We start from the raw sequence: 24445 nt of genomic DNA on the forward strand, positions 1-24445 counted from the left end.
GTGACTAACTAGTCATAATTTAACTGACAGCACTTTGAAATTAACGTCCTCTGAAAACAGTAAATGTGCGCAGTGGAGAATTGGACAATAACTTTTGGCACTTCAGTGAATTGCCTCATAAATGAAAGTTATTCATCAATAGAATCAGAGTGGATTCCCTTCACAGCAACTTTAAGAGGCAACAAGAGAATGAGGGCAAAGTCCAAGCTTGATTCAGTTAATAAAAAAGGACCGTACTGTGGTTTTTCACGTTTTACCTCACATTCTATAAATAAGATTTTAAATGACTTGGAGGCAGGTACATCTACATGCTGCGACAGATTTATATTGCTCCTGTTTGATCACAGATGTTGATGGCTTGTGACAAATACTGATTAACCTTTGCGATATTTTATGATCCTGTAAGTCGTGTGTTTTATGTCTGCAACCCTGTTTGTGCTGCTTCCCTTCTTGGCCAGGATGCTCTTGTAGAAGAGATTTTAAATCTCAACGAGACTTTTGCTGGTTAAATAAAAGGTTATAAAAATATAAATAACTTGAAACAGGTTTACAAAAAATGCTCCCATTTTTTTTAAAATACGTTTTTCTGTAGGATATAAATATGTGACGACTATTGAAACTTGTTTGAGTTGTGTGATCACTTGTAATGAGCTGCATCAATTTTGTCATAGTTACATTATTTTAGACTGAAATTATACTTGATAACTCAGCTCGAGCAAGTTTCAAGACTTGAGAGTTATTCTCATATCATCCTTAAAACTCACGGAAACAAATAGATGCCGAGGCATTAGGAAAAACACCCACAAAAAAAAAATATAAAACTTGCAGCTGAAAATGGTCAGCAACAATTATGAAATTGAAAGAGCCAAAACATGCTGGTTGTGCAAAGTTTATGCAGCTAATTAACTGAAACATTTTACTTGACCCAGCTGTTTTCAGTAAACAACATCAGCGCATCATTCTGACTACATTTGATATGCTCAATGTGCAGAAGCTGAAGGAGACTTATAACCCTGCACATGAAAACTCACAGCAGCCACTAATCAGTATCCTTCTTCTACCTCATGTGGACGACTGGCCAAACGCAGGCAAGAAGAAGAAACACCGACTGTAGCCTGAGTATGTGATGCAGTGCAGGAAGTCATCCATTACCGCTACTGCACTTGAGACTGGTAAATCAAGTACATCACATGATTTGATGCAAATGACTGACGTAACATTATGACATCATGCGGTTTAAGGCTGGATTTGTATTTTTCCTCAGTTGAATTCTAAAATAAATATGTGGACAATGTCTGGTGCTTGCTGGAAATCCACCAGCCATCACCAGGAGAACCTCAGGTTGCTCTACGTGCAGCATTAGACAGCAGAGTAATGAGCAAATCAGACCAATTTAATGGGAAAAAAAGACAATATGTAGAAAATAAATGTACACACAGCATGCTGGACACTCCAGCAGTCAGCCTGTCCAACAAAAATAACACAAGAGACGTAGTTTTACTCTGAGTAACTTGAGAAAGTGAGGAAATCTGGCAATGTGCGCACACAGACAGGGAATCGCAGGAGTTTCACTACTCACATGTGGATAAAAAAAAAATAAACTAGTTAAAGCCAATGTGTAGGATTATTATTTTTTCTATTTAAACAAGCAGATGGCAAAGCACGGCCCCCCAAATACACCATTTGTTACAGGGCCCCAAACATGTATTTATTGAATTAGGTGTCTCACATGGGAGATACCGTGCAATTACGAATGGCAGAAAGTTTTGGACAAACCAGAAAGGGAATTGAGAAGCTTATTCGGTGGTTCGCAACCGGTTTGACTCTGTCTTCATTGAATATGGTGACCTCTGAGCATTTGCACAGATGGTTGTTACATTGAAACAGGAGTGGATGATTGTTTGCAAATACACTTTCCCCCCCCCTGCCTCCCACCTTCAAACCCTGCCGTCTCCACTCTGGTCCCTAACTTAACAACTTCCGATATTTACATCAACAACAAAAACAGGAATACAAAAAACTGACAGGTCAGACAGGTTTTACAAAGTGCCATTTCCATTGTTCTCTTTTTAAAGAAAATGCTCAGATTAGTTCAGATCTGCCCAAAGTACTGTACATTAAAGGAGTTAATGATTGCTGTAAACGTTCTCTCTGTCCACACTGGCCATGAAGCTCAACACTAATGTAAGAAACGTGGGACAAAATCAAGTGTCCTTATAATGATGCATTCTGACTTCCAGCTGAAGCTAAAGAGGCTCCAGCAGTCAAGCTTCTTAAATGTGAATATTTTCTGATTTCTGTACTCCTTTATGATAGTAAACTGAATATCTTTGGGTTGTGGACAAAACAAGATATCCGAAGACGTCCTCTTGGGCTTTGGGAAACACTGATCGACATTTTACAGGCCAAACAACTAAATCGATTAACAGAGAAAATAATCGACAGGTTAACCAACGATTAAAACAAGCGTTGGTTACGGCCCTAGAGGGAATCGTACTGACAGGACTGTCACTTCAGAGATGCTCCGGTGTGGCTGCACTTTTGAATACGTTTCTACGTACAGCAAGAACTGAGGATCAGAATCACATTAGGATGGCATCACTTCACAGCCAGTATGAGCAGGAGGGATAATAACTCTTTCACTGTCCACAGGGGCAGCATGTGAGCATTTGACCAAGACAGACCTGAATAAATCTGACCCTTCCCTTTGACCCCACCGCGCTTGTTTTCTCCACCTGCATGGTCAAATGTGAGAACACACAGCAATAAGGGTACACTGATCCCAAATTCAAGCCAGAGCGCCTCTCCAATGGTCCCCATCACAAAGCAAGGCAAGCGTCACCTTTGATTCAGACACTCTTTGAACCTAAAGCAAACATCTACTGCTGTTATAGAGTCAAATGTTTAAAGTCCACGCAGGTCCAGCGCTTCGGTTTCCCCTGATGTGAGACGCTTCTTCAGAACGGATAAAACTGGGAGTAAGGAACACAGTGAAACTTCACCTACAGGTGAGAAAGAAAGCAGTCTGCTGTTCTGGCTCCATGATTTAATCCTCCAGGTCTTTGCTTCAACAGCCAGTGAAACCAACGTGACGATTCTGGATCCATTAGTTCTCCATCGCCATATTGGCACTTGTGTGTCACCCCAGCCCGCCATGCTGATGCAGAGTTTAGGGGAGGGGAGCAAAATCCTTCAGGCCAGCAGATAAAAACCAAACACAGTGTGCTCTGCTGTTTCGGCTCCGTGACTCGAACACCTGAGCACAGCACCCCCCCACCCCACTTCAGCTCTGAGATTAGTCAGGCATGTCGATGCAGAGTTTAGGCGGCGGGACGAAGTACTTCCCGGGGCTCTGTGTGATCACCACGCCGGTCTTCTTGTGGAACATGGGGGCAATCTTTGGCGGCGGCTCGGGGATGGGCAGATCCTCAGCCGCCTCAGGGTCCTCGCTGCGTTGGAGGTCGTAGGACACGTTACCGTACTCGCGCAGGAAGGGGAGGAGCTCCAACAGGAAGTGGCAGAAGTCCTTACGGATTCCAAACCACCCTATAGGAAGACGAGCACAGAGCGGAGCTGAACAGTGCAGCAACAGTAACGACAACTTTGACTGGCCAACTGCAACAGGTGCACAAAAAATTACTTGGTTGATTGGTACCAGCAATTATTCAATTAATCGATCGCAAAACGCAACAATTTGCTGGTTTTAACCAATTAAATGTCAGGATTTGCCGCTGTTCTTTGTCATATGTGACCATAAACTAAATATCTCTGTTTTTTTTAACAGTATAAGACCCAAACAAACAAACAAAAAAAACATCTTGGGCAGTAGGCTGAGCTGTAACGATTAGTTGATTAATCAATTAGTTGGTCGACTGAAAATACTGTCATGTAACTGTTAAGTAATTTTTTACGTCTCTGGGTTTTGGACTGTTGGTCGGAAGATGTTTGCTCGCACTGACGCTAACTGTAACGGTCATTTTTATTAATTTTATAGAGCGATTAACTGATCATGATAATAAGTATTATTTGCTGCCCTAGAACTGACAAAGCTTTTCTGCATTAGAGAATAAGACGGCTAAATGAGTACAAGTTTATATTCTGAGTAGTTCAACATCAGCAAGCTTCGATTGTAGGGCTGCAACTAACGATTATTTTCATTATCAACTAATCTGCCGACTATTTTCACGCTTAATCAACTAATTGTTAAGTCTAGAAATGTCAAGAAATTGTGAAAAATGCTCATCACAATTTTCCAGAGACCAAAGTGACGTCTTCAAATTGCTTCTTTAGTCCAACCAACAGCCCAAAAGCCAAAGACTCTTCATTTACTATCATAAATGACAAAGAATAGCAGCAATTCCTCAATTTAAGAAGATGAAACCAGCTAATTTTTCGAATTTTTGCTTAAAAAAAGAAAATGCCTGAAACAATTAATCGATTATCAAAATAGTTGGCGATTAATTGTCTTTGGACCGACTAATTGAATAATCGTTGCAGACACAAATGAGTTTATTAATACTGTTGATAGTTAAGGTTTCTCTGTTAAAGGAAAGTTATTTACATGTACACTGCTCAAAATAAAGGGAACACTTAAACAACACAATGTAACTCAAAGTCAATCACACACCTGTGAAATCAAACTGTCCACTTAGGAAGCAACACTGATTGACAATCAATTTCACATGCTGTTGTGCAAATGGAATAGACAACAGGTGGAAATTATAGGCAATTAGCAAGACACCCCCAATAAAGGAGTGGTTCTGCAGGTGGTGACCACAGACCACTTCTCAGTTCTTATGCTTCCTGGCTGATGTTTTGGTCACTTTTGAATGCTGCTGGTGCTTTCACTCTAGTGGTAGCATGAGACGGAGTCTACAACCCACACAAGTGGCTCAGGTAGTGCAGCTCATCCAGGATGGCACATCAATGCGAGCTGTGGCAAGAAGGTTTGCTGTGTCTGTCAGCGTAGTGTCCAGAGCATGGAGGCGCTACCAGGAGACAGGCCAGTACATCAGGAGATGTGGAGGAGACAACAACCCAGCAGCAGGACCGCTAACTCCGCCTTTGTGCAAGGAGGAGCAGGAGGAGCACTGCCAGAGCCCTGCAGAATGACCTCCAGCAGGCCACATATGTGCATGTGTCTGCTCAAACGGTCAGAAACAGACTCCATGAGGGTGGTATGAGGGCCCGACGTCCACAGGTGGGGGCTGCGCTTACAGCCCAACACCGTGCAGGTTTGGCATTTGCCAAGAACACCAAGATTGGCAAATTCGCCACTGACACCCTGTGCTCTTCACAGATGAAAGCAGGTTCACAGTGAGCACATGTGACAGACGTGACAGAGTCTGGAGACGCCGTGGAGAACGTTCTGCTGCCTGCAACATCCTCCAGCATGACCGGTTTGGCGGAGAGTCAGTAATGGTGTGGGGTGGCATTTCTTTGGGGGGCCGCACAGCCCTCCATGTGCTCGCCAGAGGTAGCCTGACTGCCATTAGGTACCGAGATGAGATCCTCAGACCCCTTGTGAGACCATATGCTGGTGCAGTTGGCCCTGGGTTCCTCCTAATGCAACACAATGGCTAGACCTCATGTGGCTGGAGTGTGTCAGCAGTTCCTGCAAGAGGAAGGCATTGATGCTATGGACTGGCCCGCCCGTTCCCCAGACCTGAATCCAATTGAGCACATCTGGCACATCATGTCTCGCTCCACCCACCAACGCCACGTTGCACCACAGACTGTCCAGGAGTTGGCGGATGCTTTAGTCCAGGTCTGGGAGGAGATCCCTCAGGAGACCATCCGCCACCTCATCAGGAGCACGCCCAGGCGTTGTAGGGAGGTCATACAGGCACGAGGCCTCACACACTACTGAGCCTACTTTTGACTTGTTTTAAGGACATTACATCAAAGTTGGATCGGCCTGTAGTGTGGTTTTCCACTTTGATTTTGAGTGTGACTCCAAATTCAGATCTCCATGGGTTGATAAATTTGATTTCCATTGATAATCTTTGTGTGATTTTGTTGTCAGCACATTCAACTATGTAAAGAAAGGAGTATTTAATGAGATTATTTCATTCATTCAGATCTAGGATGTGTTATTTTAGTGTTCCCTTTATTTTTTTGAGCAGTGTATATTATCACCACGGTGAGCAGAAAGGAATGCAGTGGAGATATTCAGCAGCCCGCAGCACATTACCAGCTTTAAATACTCACAGTGGTTCCCTCCCTTCTGCCCAAACGTGGTGGCCATGAGCGTGAGCAGCGAGAGCCAGAGCGGGACAAACACACATACGTAGCTCAGACTGTTGTGGCCGTCCAGCTTGTGCACCAGGAGGATCTGAAGAGAGAGATGTGGGAATGTTAACAGTCAAAGGCCATCACTGGGATGAGGCAGCGTCATATTTCTGCAAAGCTGTGTGTGTGTGTGTGTGTGTGTGTGTGTGTGTGTGTGTGTGTGTGTGTGTGTGTGTGTGTGTGTGTGCGCGCACACACACGCAAGAGGTATGGGTTAAATGGAGTATTGTTACACAGAGTCTACTCAATTACCGCCTAAAATGGTTTTAAGATGATCAGAGAAAGATTTTAATGAACCTAAAAGTAGAATTGGATCATTACATGTGCAAAACTACTGTTTAAAAGGAAAAGAAAAAACAATATAGAAATATAAAGTAGGTTTAGTAATTCAGATAAAACAATTTATCATGCCAATAGAAAGTTTCAACAAAATATAAGTGAACAAAAGTAGTAGGGTACTTAAAGTTTTACATGTTTACAGTATTTAAGGATTTTGTTAATTTTCCTACATAAACAGAACAGTAAGGTATTTTTTCTTCTTTACATTTTGTCTGCGATCAAGCCATCTGGTATTCATCATGTCCAGGACATGGAGTTTAATTTGTCATTTAAAAAGACTGCACACATTTTGATTAGTAGAGAGCAGGCTCATTTTATTATTACAATAACTACCTTTAGATCCAACCTTCCTATTAAATAAAAATAAATTAAAAATAGAGGCACTACTACAGTGGGTTATTTAAAGGTTCAGTGTGTAATATTTCTAGGGTCTATCGACAGAAATGCAATATAAGATCCATAATTATGTTTTCAGTGGTGTGTAAAAAGACCTTACATAATGAACCATTATGTTTTTATTACCTTCGAATGACACATTTATATCTACATAACCGTGGGTCCCCCTTTCCATGAAGTTTTTTTTCCCTCTCTTCAACAAATTGATTCTGCAGCGACTGTTTCTCAGATCACGGCATGTGGTGCACTGTTTTGGTTTCAGTGTTCGATCCGCATCCATCAACCCACAGACGCTTTATGATTTCCCCAGTGTCTCCAGGCAGAGGACGTTTAGGGGAATCACGTTTTCAGACGGCTCTTTCAGAGGTGTGTCAAGCAGGCTCTTTTAATGTCGCTCAGAATTTTAGTAAAAGCTCAGTTCAACTCCAAATACAGTATTGCAGAAAACAAGCTTCTTGCACTTTTATTTTGTCGTAAAAAAAACTAAAGAGGAAGTGATTATGTGAGTATTTATTTATTTATCAAAGCACCATAATATGGCAGCGAGCCAGATATTATTGTTGGCGGGCAGTTTTGGTGAGTCCATAATCACAGAGAACACTGATGTGTTTCCCTTGTCAATGTTTGTACAAACTTTATCTAATGTGTGGTTTATAATGGACTGTGATGCAGAAACAGTGAATTTCACACTCTTGGCTCACATTTTCCACGTTATCTTTCAGTGGCAAAGTCGCAGTAACATATGGTTTCACTGAACAATAAAGTAAATAAACTTTCTTAAGAAATATACGTAAAGAAACCTCATTTCTTGACTGGCCACTCACCTTTGGTGCTGTTGTCAGCCACCGTAGCTGTCCTACGCTCTTGGGAGGTTAGGTTAGGGGGCAGTGGTAGACTGGACAGTTGGTTGCAATTCACAACCCTCACCACTAGATGCCACTACATCTTACACACTGAACCTTTAATTTGTGTATGTGTGGACTTAATTGATGGGACAGATATTAAAGAAAAACATTTAAAAGGGTGTAATTTAGGTTTGAGAAAATAAGTCTAAAATGAAGATATAACATGAACAAGACTATTTTCTGTAGTAACAAATAAACAGATCAAATACAATATACCAAATGTTACATATTAACTGTTTTCAACATTGTTGTTTAGCAGGTCAACTTATAAAAAAAAAAAGAAGACTTAAAAATGTGTGCTTTGATGCAACAAATACATTAACTAAATTCAAACCTCAAAGGTGAGAAGGGGCACAACGATGGTCATCCAGCTGATTGCCATGGTAATGTGAGTTCGCCGTTGCTCTGCAATGATGTCAATGGAGCGGAGGAAGAGGACAGACCAGATGATGTAGTAGAGGACAACAAGGCACAGGAAGGACATCAGGATCCACAGCGGGACACACACCACCTACAGGTGTCATGAAGAAGATGAAGGGAAGGACAGCACCATCACAAACAGGGACTTTAAATCTGACCACATGGACGAGGAATAACACAGAGAGTATCCCATCCTGTGAAAGCATAATGAACATATTTAATTAATGTGGAGTTGAAGTGTGTCATCTATTTTGTGTTTGTGTATCTCACCAGCCAAGGCCAGTTGATGATCCTGTCCAGCCTCAGCGCAATGAAGATGAACTGGAGGATATTTACTGAACACAACACCTCCAGCTGAGGAAAAGGGAAGACAAACGTTCAGAGTGTTGTGTCTAAAGGGCTTGTTTTTGTCACTGACAGGCTCAAATTGTCATAACAAGGGTCTGACAACACCGTGGAAAGGATCCTCAAAGAGAAGGACATATTTTTAAAGAGTTAAATTCTTTTTGTTTAACAAGAAACAGTCGTTCTATCACCCTTGTCAAATCCACAAGACTCCCTTGACAAAAATAGTAATTTTACCTCTCTGATTTGCCTCGATCGGTCAGTTTGTGTTATTTATTCTCTTTCCAAAACCTAAAATGGAAATGTCGGTCATGGATTGTTCCTCATGTAATGTTAGTTAGCAAACTTCCTACTGAATGTAACGTAAAAAAGTCTGACTATTCTGCTTTTTAATGATTGTAATAATGAATAGAGGCCTACCCAGCTTTACAGCGTTGATCATTCATATTGTTGTCTTTTGTCTCAATCGTCAGGGGATGCGGTGGTTCAGTTGTACTGTGTGACTGGTAGGCTTTAGCTTCTATCTTTCATTTTTTCACGTCCATTTGAGTCAGTCTGACAGCCTGAATACAACTTTAAATCTATAATGCAACTGCAAAACTGTCTGCTTCTTTGTGAGATCGCTTTTTCCAACAAATGTGACAATATTTGTGCAGTAATAGACAGTGGCAGCGCAGACAGATTGTCGGACTTAGCAACAGTAACTAAGGGGGGCGAAGGGTCAATTGTGGTTTAAACTCTTCATTATGGTCAACACGATGCCACACAGTGGATCACTTCACAAATCTGAGGTAGAACATTCAAAACAATTATGATAAAATCTGTCAACAATTATTCATGAGAAAAATTAAGTTAAAGCTTTTTTCAGTCCTTTTTCGTCAACAAAATAAACATCTTAATTTTTTTTTTTTTATTAAGTCCTAATTCATGTCTGATTCAAGTGAATAAAATCAAATATTTATTGAACCCACAATTCCGTTCACAGCAGCAGCTGCGCTGCATGTTGACAACGTAGCTTTTCAAAACGTGGTGGCTGTCCCTTTACCTGGACCATGCTTGTAAAATATCCACCGTGTCATGATGTGTAGTTTCTGAAGACCAAGAAAAGTCTGTCTGTTGTTTCCCCAACTGCTGGAAAAAGTGAAAGTTTACACTAGCTAACATCTCCCCTTGTTTATTTATTATCTGTTCTGGCTTTTCCATCCATTTGTTCAGAGATATGGTGAAAATAATGGCCCAATGAGATGTGGAATTACATATTTTTCTTTGGAAAATGTATAATTTTTTCAAACCCCCCACCCCTCTGATTATGACTACCACGAAAACATTAATCTAAGCTCACATAAAACTATGGGAAAACAGCTATTGTAATGTGGATCGTGTTGGGGTTTTATATTCAGACATATTACGCACTACACACACAAATTTATTTTTTTCCACTTCACCTCCGCTGCTACAACTCCATCCTAGGGGAAACACTGCATAGTGTTTACCTTTCTCTACATACAGGGACTCTCTCTCTCCAAACACAGACAAACTCAGACTATCTGCCCAAAGCGAGTTTGTACTGATTTCCTACTCCAGTCTCAGTGTATCCTCTCACATTTCAGATTCCTTACCTCGAGGGAGCGGTCGTGTCTAAACCCCCAGACGCAGGCTGCTACAGAAACAGGCGACACGAAGAAGAGCGGCATGAAGACGAGAAGCCAGAAGTAGTTTCCTCTCTCCACGCGGTGGCACACTAACACCTCGAACATCAGCAACAGAACGTGGAGCCCCACCGCGATCAACATGGCTTTGAACTCCACACATGTTTCCCCTTCAGCCCTTACAGAGGATACACAACATTCAAAACATCATCAAGCTCCTCCACACTGACACTAATGATTCTTGTGATTACATTTCAAGGTCCACACTTTCAAGATTATTTAGAAGGCTAAACAAACAAAACAAATCACACACAGTGAAGACATTGGAATAACATAGATGTACAGTAGATGCATGAGTAAGTATGGGAGTGAAGCCCAGTTGTCCCATTAATACCCAACTACTGACCAGTAAGCCATAAATGCCAGTGTGTGAGAGTCTACCTGTACTGGGGGTTGTGTGCCCAGACTCCAGTGCCCACAGAGGCCCCAATGATGACCAGCAGCTTCCACAGCCATATCGGGGTGAACACAGCCCAGTAGTTCCACTGGATGACCCCATCCAGCCTCAAGGACAGCAACACGGAGAACAGCAGCAGGCAGGAGTAGATCAGAAACTTACTGGAACAGGGGACAGAGAGAGACAGATATGACCGGTAACACCAAAGGATGCATCTATGTACCCTGTCAGTGCATTGCTATTTAGGGTTTTGACAGTTACAGGCCCTGGAAGGGGAAACTCGCATTAAGTTAATCAAGATTTTCAATGCAAAGAAGACCGGATGTGTGCACGTGAAGATAGGGGAACATAAAAGGAGGAATGAGAGAAAGTCCACATGGAAATATGTTCCTTAATCAGTGTCCACATTTTAGAAAAGGCAAGATAACGTTTAAAAGAGGAACCTGAATGTTAGGATGATGTTGAGAAGAAGATCGTGTGAGCGTTGTAGGTGCAAATAAAATGAAAAGAAGATGTTGATGAGTGAAAAAGGGGTTTGTAAAATGAACCATGGTAGGATGGAGACAGTACAATGCCAGTCAAAACAGCTGATATTCCCAACCTGCATTATTAACCCTGACTTTAATTAGATTAACGGTGCTGCACACCCTGACATCTCCAACACCTACCTGCCCTCTGATGATGTGAAGAACTTGACTTACCTCACTGAACATAATTTATTGAACACACTGGATCTGTAACCTGTCCATTATTATAAGTGTGTTTTTATGGTTATTATAACAACTTTCGGCTATTTTTTGTAGTTTCTATTCAGGCTGACATTACATTAGGACCTTAAAATGTCTATTCATATCCAACTTGATGTTTTTTTTGAGAAACACTGCTCTGACTTCTTGCAATCTTAAATCTGGCACCGTTGCTGTCGAGGGCCTGTCAAAATCACTGAGCTATTATTACTGTGTGTGCTGCCTAAAACAACCTTGCCTCGCTTTATTAAGCTAACAGCTGGAAACTTGTGTGATCAACGGTCCAAACAGCTGCAGTTAGAGTCTGTTAAATTACAGTTAACTAACGTTATATGTACAGATCGCTTTCGCTAGCAAATCCAAACGCTATCTTGGCTAGCATGCTAGCCAGGCCTTGTTCAGCCAGATAGCTCATCGTTGCTTTAAATACTGTACTAACAGTTCCAGTACATCTCTGTTCGGCTACAAAACATGTGTGTATGAAATGTCACACGTATAAACATGGACATTTTCTGCATGTTTTGGTAACAAACGCTGCCCGGTGTTGCTAAGCTAAGTGGCTACATGACGTTAGTTAGCTGAAGCGCTAGGTGGGAGCTAACGTTAACGTACCTTGGATTGAAGTCCTGAAACAGTCCTCTTAAATTCATGGTGTTAAAACAATAAAAAAAAAAGGCTGGTTATTTAGCCAACATTAGTTCCCCGGGTCGTTAGCTAAATCACCGCCTGATCCGTATGATACACATTGTGATAATGTCGGCGCTGGCTGAGTTTCTTTTCTGCTTCAGTTTCATTACAGCGATTTGTTTTGTCGAAGCCCTCGGAGGTCACGTGACTGTTTCCGACAAGGACCAGTGGATCGTAACAAAAATAATTACATTCAATCAATGCGTAATATGTTAGAGTGGTCTCTTGCAGGATGACACACTTTTATGTGAAAGGCACTTTTCAGCATTGTGACGAACACATGATCCACAAGACTATTATTGTTGTTTTTAAATTGTGTGCATCTGGATCTCAGTGCCTTTGGAAGGCCAGATGAGACTCTTCTTTGTTAGAAAAGTTATAGTTTTCAGTATAATTTTCCATTCATTAAAAAAAAGGGGATGGTCTATTTTCCTTACTAAGCTTTGATGACATTTTTTTTTTGTTCATTCCGGTTTGTACTAAGGCTTTTAGAATTAGGCTACTGTACATTTTTTCTTCCCTTTATTGTTCATCTGGGGAAGAAATGTACCATCACGGATGATGGGATGATAATGATTAATTGGTTACTTTTAATGGGTCAATTTTGGATACACACACACACACACACACACACACATATATATATAAAATCCCCCTCTCACCCCAGAGGCCTGGGAGTTTGAGGGGTTCTGCGCAGTATATCTGTTCCTAGGACTGCACTCTTCTGGACAGAGAGATGTTTTACCTGGAATCTGCTGTAGTCACTCTCCCAGTTTGGGGGTCACAGCCCCCCCAGTGCTCTGATTACCACTGGCACCACTGTTGCTCTTACTTTTCACATCTTTTCTAGCTCCTCTTTCAGCCCTTGGTATTTCTCAAGCTTCTCGTGTTCCTTCTTCTTGATGTTGCTGTCGCTTGGGATTGCCACATCTATCACTGCAGCCTTCTTCTGCTGTTTGTCGATCAACACGATGTCTGGTTGGTTAGCCATCACCAGTTTGTCAGTCTGGATCTTGAAGTCCCACAGGATCTTAGCTCGGTCATTGTCAACTACCTTAGGAGGTGTCTTTCATTTTGACCTTGGGACTTCTAGCCCATACTCATGGCAGATGTTCCTGTACACTATGCCAGCTACTTGGTTATGCTGTTCCATGTACGCACTTCCTGCTTGCATCTTACACCCTGCTGTTATGTGCAGTACCGTCTCAGGGGCATCCTTGCACAGTCTGCACCTGGGGTCCTGCCTGGTGTGGTAGACTCCAGCCGCTATTGATCTTGTACTGAGTCCCTGTTCTTGTGCCGCCATGGTTAGTGCTTCTGTGCTGTCCTTCAGTCCAGCCTTTTACAGCCACTGGATTTCTTGATATCAGCCACATCTTCTATTTGTCTTTGGTACATGCCGTGCAGCGGCTTGTCTCTCCATGTTGGTTCTTCGTCTTCCATGTCCTCACCCTCGGGTTTCTGCTGCCTGAAGGACTCACTAAGCCCTTCATCTATGGGGGCCATCTTCCTGATGTACTCCTGGATCTTTGTCATTTCGGACAATGGTCTTGACACTCACTAGCCCTCGGCCATCAAGCGTGGATAACACCTTAGAATAAATCTGCTGGGCTAGCAGGAAGTGATTTAGTTTATCCTCTCATTTAATGCATAATTTGTACTTTGAGATTTGATAAAGTAGCAATAACATGTCTCGTGCTGCTGCTTACTTCCCCAGGGATTTTTTTGGCACAGATTTACACAAACAACCAGAGCAAAAACAACTTTTATTATTGAACATGATCAATATGAAGAAATAAATGTAAAAACTTTCCAGACAGACAGCTTTCACTTTGAAGTTCTGTTTGTTTTAGTCTGAAACATGTTAAAGCCTTTCTGATTCTGATGAAGACAATGAGCTATAAGGCTCAACCTTGTTGCTTTTATATTATATTATTTATTATAAAAGTTTTGATCGACCAAATATTCTCATCTAAACAAAACAGTACAAGAGAAAACTGGTATTTACAAATCAATCTGCTGCCAAAGCTCAAAGTGAGAATATGAGCTAGTATATAAACAAATGTATAACGCTTCTGTGAGACGAGGGAGAGTTACCTAAAGATTGGCAATTAATGTAAGGTCAGCTCATATTCACAGCTCACATGATATAAACACACTGCAATCATTCGCAAATGTGCTTTATACTAGCCCAATCAAAACACAACACAACAGGTAGAATTTACCATCTGAATAGTAAACACTTACTGAAGCGCAAAATTAACAACATGCAGTTAAATCTTTAAGAGCAAAAGAACAATGCTTAACCAAAGAAAAGACCAACCTTCAAAAATATAAAAATAAAACCTTTGAGGATTATTTAGGATTTAAACGTCCAAACATCTGCAGGCAAAGACAGGTCACATGTTCGATTGGTTTCATCTCCAATACAAAAGTTATGTAAATATAGATGAAATGCTTCTTTGTGGATCTCTCATTTAGTATTTAAATTCTCCAGATGTCACATGGTCGAATAATTTAAAACACTGTCATCAAATCAGGGCAACCAGGCGAGATAAATGGTGCTCTTTTCACTCTCCATCTCAACCCTAAAGCCCTGAACCGGTTGCAAGGGCCCAAAATGGTATAATGGAACAGCATTGCACTTAGCAACACATCACGTTACCTTGAATATTCCAAAACAATTGTGGGTTTTTATTTTTTTTACTTACTTCACAGCAAACGCACTGAAGAGACTGTCTGCCTGATTTGAACTTACTCCAGGATCCTGCCTTACAGAGTGGACCAGAGGTCATTTTCAAATATCAGCCTCGTACACTTACATGTAAACTTCTTTTTGCTTTTGGTTGTTCCTTCCATGTTTGTTTATCTTTTTTAACACCAGTTTCCCCTGGAAACCCTGTGTTTGAGGTTAAATGTGGGAATGCGGACCTATGGAAAGTGTGTATGAAGGGCTCAAAAAGTACACATGTGCACATGATTTTGTGAGTCTGTAAGTGTGGATGTTGGGATTCAGACAGTGTCTCCCAAAGTGCACTTGGGCAAGGCAACTAGACAGAAGACACCATTACAAGCTGGAGGGACAATTAAAAGAAAAGGAATAATCAGTCATTTGTCTCGTCAAATATTATTTATATACAGAAAGAAATTGTATGTTTGGTTTCCTTTACTTTCCAGCACTTAACCATTAGTTAAATACATCGGACGTACTTATTGTTTTTGATGCTCTCAATCCTAATCCCATGATTAGTAAGATGCCAGAAAGAACCAAAACTAGGATCAGACTGTTCCAACTGAACACATCACCTGACAGGAACAAATCACACAGATGATGAGAGCTACTTTAACTTGAAAACAACAAACACAACATGAATCGGATTCAGTGTCAGGCACGGATGTATAAAGTGGATACAGCGTCAGAGGCAGGGCTCTGTTCATTTTTATGAAAGCTGCATGGTGGCGCATGAGGAACTTCCGGGAATAAAATTAGTTAAAGGAAAGATTAGACTTAAATTGTGCGTCACACTGTAAGTCTATGAGAGAAAGTCATTTGGGGGCAGTGTGCATCTTGTAAAAGTTTAAATCCACTATTTGGACACTATCAAATGCACTTCAAAGCCCAGCACATTTTGGGCTTGGTGTCAGGTTTGACAATCCAAAGTACTACAAAAATTAAAGTTAAAATCTTAGAAATTTCAGATCTGACACACTCAGAAGCACCATAGTTAAACTCACTGAAGGAGTTTTTGGTTTCATTCTTGTAACACTCAAAGTAGGTGTAGTATATAAATAACTCAAACTTGGTAACTCTACCATCCATCCACCCATCGTCAACCGCTTATCCTGCGTACAGGGTCGCGGGGGCTGGAGCCAATCCCAGCTTACATTGGCCGAAAGGCGGGGTACACCCTGGACAGGTCGCCAGTGTAACTCTACCAGTAACAATTAAAACTACTTTAAAGAGTTAATTTCAGAATTTGAATATATGGTGAACACATAAAGAGTAAATGGGGATTGATTTCAAAGTTGGCATTCTCTCCTCCTCACAGTTTTATTTTCTCACCTTTATCATCTGTCTCTTTCTTCGGATAAGAATTTTGGAGACTTTTGGGCTGCAGTGGCGTCCCTGTTGTCCAGGCTTTGGATGAGTTTGACTCTGGAAAAGATTTGTACTGACTTACATGACAATATTCAAAAAGGGAAAATTGCATTGTTTTATTGGATCAGCAGCAACAAACAAGAAACGTTTAACAGATATTAGAGGCTCTGATTTTGCATGTTTTTTTTTTTTTGTGTGTGTCACTAATATGGTAAATACATTTTATTTAAAACATTAAAAATAATCTTCTGTGGACCATAAACAACATTAACTTCGGGATGTAACATTTGTATCTCGCTTCGTCTGCAAGCGTCACGTTAATGATCTTGAGCGATATGTTGCCTTGTCTCAGGCCATCTGTGAACAGCGCCGTCCTGCTGATGTACGATGACAGCTTCATGTCCAGGACCTCACGGCTGTCCCGGTAAACATGCACATATTCAACCCGGCTCAGCCGATCAATGGGGTCTGGCTTGAGGTCGGGCTTCGACCACTCCACCGTCAGCCCCGCCACGTTGACCTGAGGCTCCACATGACACGGCAGGATGACATCATCACCTGGAGTAGCCACGATTGGCTGAAATGAACCAACCACCTGAAACTGACCTGGGAAATGGAGGAAATGTTTAAACCTGGTTAAACCAAGTTAAGTCTGGAATCTGCTTCGCTGTAGCCTATATTAAAACATCTCCAGTTGTATTATCTCCACTACTGTTTCTAAGTCTAATTTCTATTTTCCACTACTGGCGCAATGGATAACACTATGCCTTTGTGAGAGACCCGGATTCAATCCCCCACTGTGACCCACCCACCATTGTGTCCCTGAGCAAGACACTTAACCTCTACTTGCTCCAGGGGCTTGTGACCTCTGACATGTATAGCAATTGTAAGTCGCTTTGGATAAAAGCGTCAGATAAAAATGAATACTAATAAGTTTTTAACTGTGGTGTTCCAATGTGACATCTTCAAATTTATTTAGTCAGATCAACGGTCTAACCCAAAGATATTCAGTGTACAAAGATATGAAATTAAAAACTAAGCAACGTCTGATATAAATTGGCGTTATAAATAACCCTAACTGAACATTTTAAATCTTTTATGATAAAAAGAGATGGATGGATCTTATTACAGTATTTTATGGTCAGTAGAGCTGCAACAATTAATCGATTAGAGTAATTCTTTACAAGGAAAAAGTCAAACTTCTCTTCCAGCTTCTTAAATGTGAATATCTTCTGGTTTCTTTACTCCTCTATGATAATAAACGAAATGAATATACACCTTTGGATTTTGGACAAAACAAAACATTAAGGACATCAACTTGGGCTTGGGGAAACACTGATCAACATTTTTCACCATTTTCTCTCATTTTATAGACCAAACAACTAATCGAAAAAATGTATATTTTGTAAAAATAATAAAGCACAGATTAATTGACAGTGGAATTTACAAAAACAAATCTAAGTAATTACCGAACCTCTAGAACTTGGTAACATTGGTAAGACCATTTGACCTGAGACAAGTGAACTAATGTTATATGTAGTTTAGGGTAGCAGTTAGCCTATTTATTTAAGTTTCTATTATTTAATTCATATTTTAGTTTATTGGCCTTCTTGCTATGTGGGAGCTCAACCAGCAGAGGTCACTCTACCCCATTCTGTGGCACCAACAGGTAATAAGGGTTTGACCTTTGGGCTTGTGTTTATATCAAGGAGAAGGCTGCACTGCTACCAGAGGAAGCTAATCACTGAGTTTGAAGGGTGTGCAGAACTTTACCTGCCTTCCAGCTACAAAACAAAACTCTTCCAAAACAAATCTGTAGAGTTGTATACTTATTTTCCTTTGCAATTTGATTTTCTCCAGTTGTGTTGTAGTGTGGCTAGGGAGTAGGTTAGGATTTTGGATGGTATGGTTCAAGGCTGATGTATAACTGTTTTAACTTTTGTGAACACTTTTTAAATTGTTTTTATTACAGGCTTTTTAAGCCACCTGTCGCCAAGACCCTGTAGACTGCATGGCCTGTTCTACTAGAGTTTAGCACAGAGATGGCCGTGGAGGTTAATGCCCTGAGTTGCCTTAAAGGTCTGCTCCTTGAATGAGGTGGAGTCAGAGCTGGGTGGATGATTTACTGTATTAGTTGAGGGTTGTATAGCAACTGCTGTTTTGCCTGCCTGATCAACTGCTGATTTTTTGTGCTGATTTTAAATGCGGATTATTTTTATGAGACTCTGTTACAGGTGGATGGGCCTTGTGAATGTTTTTGCCAACTGCTAGGTTCTGTTAAGGGTGGGGCAATTTGCTTGTTTTGGGGCTGCATGACTTCCCTCAGCCCTTTTCCCTCTTTTTGTAGTGTTCTGCTAGATGGACTGTGGGAGCCCCTCTTCCCTTCACTGCATGTGGTGTTGTGGATATGACAGCTGTGTGCGCACCTTCAACTGGGCCTTAGTATCAACTATTGTTTTAGTAAGTAAATTAAGCAAAATATACAATTGTAGGTGTTTGTCGGGTTAGTATGTCTGTGTGAGTGTAAAACACAAAGAAACAAACAAAACAGCATCAGTTGGGAGGTCAAGGGCCTCTACCATGAAGCCAGTTTGACATACCTAGGATATCTTTTTGTTATCCGGATTCACTAACCCTAACAATTACAATCGGGATAAGTGGTACACAAAGCTGGTTAACAACCTGCTAAGTCAACCCAGGGTTTCCCAATCCAGCTGTGAGCTGGTGGCTGTTCCACCAGTGTATGAATGTGAGTGAATGGTGAATGCAGATGTAGTGTAAAAGCGCTTTGAGTGGTCAAAAAGACTGGAAAGGCGCTATACAAATACGGAGCATTTAAATGAACAGTCTAGTCTATGATAGGCTAATCTGTTGATTTGATGCGTTCTTATGAGCTGTATGACAATATCACCCTTTTTCTTTCAGCTTGTCTGTGTGTCGGCGTTTCCCAGAGACTGTAAATGAAAAGACGTTTCCACATTAAAAGACTCTGAATAGCCTTAGTGGTCATTCCACCTCACTTTAAAAAACTTTGTTACTTCAAAAATCTGATTAATTCATTTAATACACTCAAAAGTGTTCCAAACATTGTTCTAAACTAACTTTATAAAGCAATGAAACAAAAAATCCATTCATGCCATGAACTGTGTTCAAATAGTGTTTGAAAGACTGAATCTCAACATTTAGGCTACTGAAAACTCACCTCATTACCTGCGCCCACATCGCAAAAGGTGGGGAGGTACATGAACAGTTTCTGTAGTAGGTCTATAAGATATCCCTCCCAAACTGCTCATAATATTCCGCCTCACGTAAGAAAAATGAAATCCATTTATTTTAACGGCTGTGACAGGCTGTGTGAAACGGACTGGGAGCAAATAAAAAATATTAAACACATTTCAAAGCAGTAAGTTGGCTTACTGTAAAAACCTGTTCAGTAGCCTAAGGCTTTTAATCAGTCTCTGTACGATGATATCGCTATAGCCTACAAGAGTTTCTCCACATCACCGCAGCAAACATAAAGCAGCCTATAAAACAGTCTGTGATGTCAGATGGTGATGTCATTTTTTCAAGAGAGCTGATTGGTCAGTAGGCGGCGTTTTCAGAGTTGATATCTTATCTGGAACATAACCTGCTCCGGACCAGGTTAGCCGTCCAACCAAAGTGAACCACCGCCGTGGTACTGAAAACCCAGGATTAACCCCGAAGTTATCTGGATAAGCTCAAATCCTGCTTCGTGGTACAGGCCACAGGAGAAGAGAGAGACAAATCATCAAGCAGGATCCTTTATAGCCACCTAAGCCCCGCCTGCTCAGGTGAGTTGCAAGAGAGGGCCCAACCCAGGGGCCGTCACAAGTGTCATCAGTTGATGAGTGTGGATTATTACCTTATTGGATTTTGAACTCTGTCTTGGATTTATGTTGCCTCCTTTGGGCTGCTACCTGTGTTTAGATTTTTAGTGATCCAAGAAGTGAAGCTGCTGGAACTCTATTTCTTTTGTTCTCATTGTTCTTCTTCTTCTTTCTTTCTTTCTTTCTTTCTTTCCTCCACTAAAAGCAAAAACTGCTGCACAAACACTCACCAAAATTTGCAGGGAGGTTGCAAATTCCACCCACTACTCAGGCAAAAAAACATCATGGTGGCACTTTAACAACCAACTTTACGTTTTCGCAATTATCTCAAAAACGGCTTTGTTTAGAATCAAACTTCTTCCGTCATTTTAATTTCTGGATTTATCTACATCTTAGCTTCAAAGGTCTTCTGCTCTAAAAATGTCAAATTATGTGACTTTTTACCATTTTTCTCTAAAACCTATTTTTGCAAACTGGTCCCAGACGGTTTCACCAATCGACCTGAAACTTTGACAGGATCATAGGGACGTCGTTGATCAAATGATATCAAAAGAATTTTGATACGTCAATTTTTTTTTCTTCCATAAATTTTTACTTTTGTAAATTTATGTACAATTTTACATAAACACCCGTAAATCAAAACTGACTTCAGCTATTGTCACTAAACCTGACGCGTCTGTTCAGATGTTCGGTCCGAGCTTCGCTGACAAGTCCTGGGATATTCTTCCACTAGGAGGCACTACACACAAAAAAAGTTTATACCTTGCATGCATTCGTACAAAATTAGTGTTTGTCCGATCTAGGGACACTACTCAGTTGATGCATAAAATTTGGTAATGATTGGTCCAAGTGGGCTTGGCTTATTAAAACAAATGTAAATTTCTTTATTGCTCAGTTTTGGATCAAATGCCACCAAATGAATTGACACCACACCCAAAACTGGCAGAATGATGTGTGATTTTATTTCAGAATTTTCTCACCAACATCTTGACTGTTGTAAGGGTTCTAAGATTAAACTGACAAAAATATCTAGATGTGGCACAGATGATGTCACTACCCCAACTTTGTGAGTATGTGGGTGGCAACATCCTCTCATCAGTGGCTCAGTCAGTAGTCACCTGCTGTCCAGATCTGAAGTTCCAGGGTTTTCTATTTTATTTGGATCCCATGACACTTTTTTTGAGTTTCGAGTTTGTGCAGCTTAAACTTTAAAACCTTGAAACACAAAATGTTGCAGGTGGGTTGAACATTTCACCCAGTAGTCAGGTACATATAATGATGCTCTCTGATCTCAAGGTGATGCTGTAAAAATCAAGTTTGCGTTTCCGCAATTATCTCAAAGTCCAAATTCTTTCATCATTTTAATCTCTTAAGTCTTCCGTGTCTTTTCTTCTCCTCTGAAAATGTCAAATGTTGCATTTTTCACGACTTGCTTGGATCCCGATCATTGCCGCTTGCGGCTATATTATTTTGGTGTTTCGTGTGCCTCTACTGTCTGTAAGACTTTTGTGTTTAATAAACTGTATCAGAGACTCTAGCGTCTGCATCTGTTTTTTTGCCTCGGCACTCAGACACCACTGACATGAAACCTCTTTTTTCTTCTTCTCCCTAAACATTTCAGAACCACCTTTGTGTTTCATCACATAATTTTTCATCTGGATGCAATCTGATCACCCAAAACACATTTTAATGCCTGCTGCACATCTTAAAGTTTCTGTGTGTAATATTTAGGAGGATCTATTGACAGAAATGCAATAATGTGTTTTCAGTGATGTATAAAGACCTTATATAATGAACAATTACATTTTTATTACCTTAGAATGAGCCATTTCTATCTACATACACCGCAGGTCCTCCTACGTGGAGGTCGTCATGTTTCTACAGTAGCCCAAACGGACAAACTGCTCTACAGAGCGTATTAGCGTATAACGTTTAACACATTGTCCCCATAGACTGTACACCAGACGTTTAAATAGGGCTCGATTTTAAATAATGATTCCCGTACTTTCCACAGTGAATTCTAACTAAGTCCAGAACAAAGCGGCATAAAAATAGCTTTGCAGCAGCCATCACTCAGAAGAACAAGTTGCATAGATGATAGAAGCAACGTTTATTTATTTAGTGATGATTGGAATCTTTATTATGTTTATTCTGTCTATTTTTTGCACTTCTAAAATATGAGGATGACTTGTCTATTGCAAAACAAATCTAGTTTTGTTCTCACTCAAAGGCACCTTTGTTCATTCACATTATCAGACAGGCTCCAGTGAATTCCTGTAAGATTGTTTTGTGTTATGGATTCCATCCTGGTGAGAAGTCACTTTCTATCAGGGCTGAAAGGCGTATTCACAGAATACCATGAGATGAGAACGGGCTCACAGTTTCCACCACAATCAGCAATATTTATAAAGCCACCAGATGTCACTGTTTTTGTGAGTAAATATTCTTTTTTAATATTAATATTGAGTATTGAAGACCACCATTAATTGCCACTGTTGATTTGTTATGAGAGAAGCCTTGATTATTATGGTATTGATTAAAATGTGGCATCAAAACATACATTTTTGTAGCCTAATAAAACATTAAATACTGATCGCTATGAAACATTCTTGTGGTGTTGCCCACACATGGTCAGTGCTCCAGCTCTCTATTGGCTGAAGCAGGGAGCGAGGGGTATGGTGGACATTGTGTCGACAGTGTCATGGTCTTATTTGTTTGGTAATGTAGAAAGTGGAAGTTAAAGTCATGAGGACAGGGGAAGTCACGGAGAAGGAGACAGACAGATGTGAAAGGCACATGATTTACACACAATCTTTACAACTAACTCCTCCCGTTGCTTATTGATTTTAAAAGTGTTGATCCATCACATATTCTCATCTGAACACCTAAACTAATTTTCTGCAATGAAGTCAAACCAAACAAATGTTATTTTTTAGGAATCTGCAGCCAAGAGTTCAAAGATGACATGTTTCATCAATGTTTTATATCAAAATTGAGAATTTGAGGTAGCAGGGGTGGATTGGCCATTGGGAGTTTTGGGAACAATCCCGGTCCATTTCATTTTATTTTTCAGTTTCTTATGTTTAACTTCAAATGATCTGCTACTGCCCGGTGTTCTGCATGCCTGCCGAGAATTGCATGCACCTCGCAGGTGGTAACGCTAATTTATGCTGAAAAACGAGGTGGATGCAAATCTTGTTAGGTAGCCTACAACATCTATTCTGCTGAATTATACATCCACCTCTTAAGGTCCTTTTCAGACAGGTTGCTGTGCACATTGATAAACGCGGTTATCACCACATATTTCAACACATATTTTTGCTGAATCATAAGGAAAGCTACTTCTTTTAAGTGCAATAAATTATTAAAGACTCTAAACGTTCAAAAAATATATACTTTGAATCATTTATCACCATTGATGAACACCACAAAGGATATTATAGTGTTTAAAAGCAGGTTTTGGAGGTGCATTCAATTCCTGGCAGGCATGCAAACTTACTAAGATAACATAGCATAACACCTGCCGCAGCGAACACTGTCTGTGTCTGTCAGACTGGACCAAACCAATACTTTCACTATTTAGGGGGGATGCGAGCGGTCCCTCCCAGCCTGGACCGATCCTTGTTTTTGCTGAATTCTGAGTGGCTCAACAGCACTGATCAAAGGAGTTTACTTTCCATCTGGGATGAGTTCAATCTCAGTAGGTTTTGTCGGGGCTGAACTCAGCCCAGGGTTGTGTGACAAGCACAACAAAGCAGGTAAATGTCGAAAAGAAAGAAAGAGGAAAAAAGATTTTAGAAGAATAAATGTTGGCACAAGAGGCAGCTAAATTTGCCAAATTAACAACCTGTTCCTTGGTGGAAAGTAGTAGTGCAAGTAAGTAATGCATTTATAAACAACAGTTGAAGGAAGAAGGAAGAAGGAAGAGAAGGAGGAATAAGGAGGAGAAGGACGAGGACGAGAAGCAGCAAGAGGAGGAGGAGAAGTAGGAGGAGGAGAAGTAGGAGGAGGAGAAGGACAATAGAACCAGAAACAGTGGCAGGTACAAGGGCCTGTGCCGGGCTGGGTAGGCAATTATCTAATCCGAAAAAATTTATAGACAAGAATTAGAAAATGGATTATTCTTAGTTATATTTCTGAATTTCTTCTCATTCATATGTACCTGTGCAATCAGTACAAGCAGAGTCAGGGTCCAGCACAGGGGAGCTGAGCCAGGGAGAGGCCAACTCAGAGCTGAAGATGAGGGTTTTCATTTTTATGCAC

The 24445-nt window shown here is 40.7% G+C and overlaps 1 protein-coding gene across 1 annotated transcript; it reads right to left on the minus strand.

Moving 5' to 3' along the window:
- Window positions 1–873: 873 nt before the first annotated feature.
- tmem185 (transmembrane protein 185) lies at window positions 874–12375 on the minus strand. The gene is made up of 7 exons (XM_038730728.1): window positions 12161–12375; window positions 10787–10963; window positions 10316–10523; window positions 8622–8705; window positions 8266–8442; window positions 6211–6334; window positions 874–3546 (listed from the first exon to the last, which is right to left on the minus strand). The coding sequence occupies exons 1-7, from the start codon at window positions 12196–12198 to the stop codon at window positions 3296–3298; spliced, it is 1059 nt and encodes a 352-aa protein (XP_038586656.1). The 5' UTR covers window positions 12199–12375; the 3' UTR covers window positions 874–3295.
- Window positions 12376–24445: the final 12070 nt, after the last annotated feature.

The sequence above is a fragment of the Micropterus salmoides genome, unplaced genomic scaffold (genome assembly GCF_014851395.1).
Source record: "Micropterus salmoides isolate LMB-PRFRI ecotype aquatic unplaced genomic scaffold, ASM1485139v1 Ms_hic_scaffold_2, whole genome shotgun sequence".
Lineage (NCBI taxonomy): Eukaryota > Metazoa > Chordata > Actinopteri > Centrarchiformes > Centrarchidae > Micropterus > Micropterus salmoides.

What these genes read in the sequence shown, in the direction of transcription:
- tmem185 (XM_038730728.1), bottom strand. Translation starts at nt 12,198, where the DNA reads ATGAATTTAAGAGGACTGTTTCAGGACTTCAATCCAAG. An exon ending in TTTCAGGACTTCAATCCAAG is followed by an intron (nt 10,964 to 12,160) that starts GTACGTTAACGT and finishes CCCCTGTTCCAG; the next exon opens with TAAGTTTCTGATCTACTCCT. An exon ending in GCAGAAGGGAGGGAACCACT is followed by an intron (nt 3,547 to 6,210) that starts GTGAGTATTTAA and finishes GTCTTCCTATAG; the next exon opens with GGTGGTTTGGAATCCGTAAG.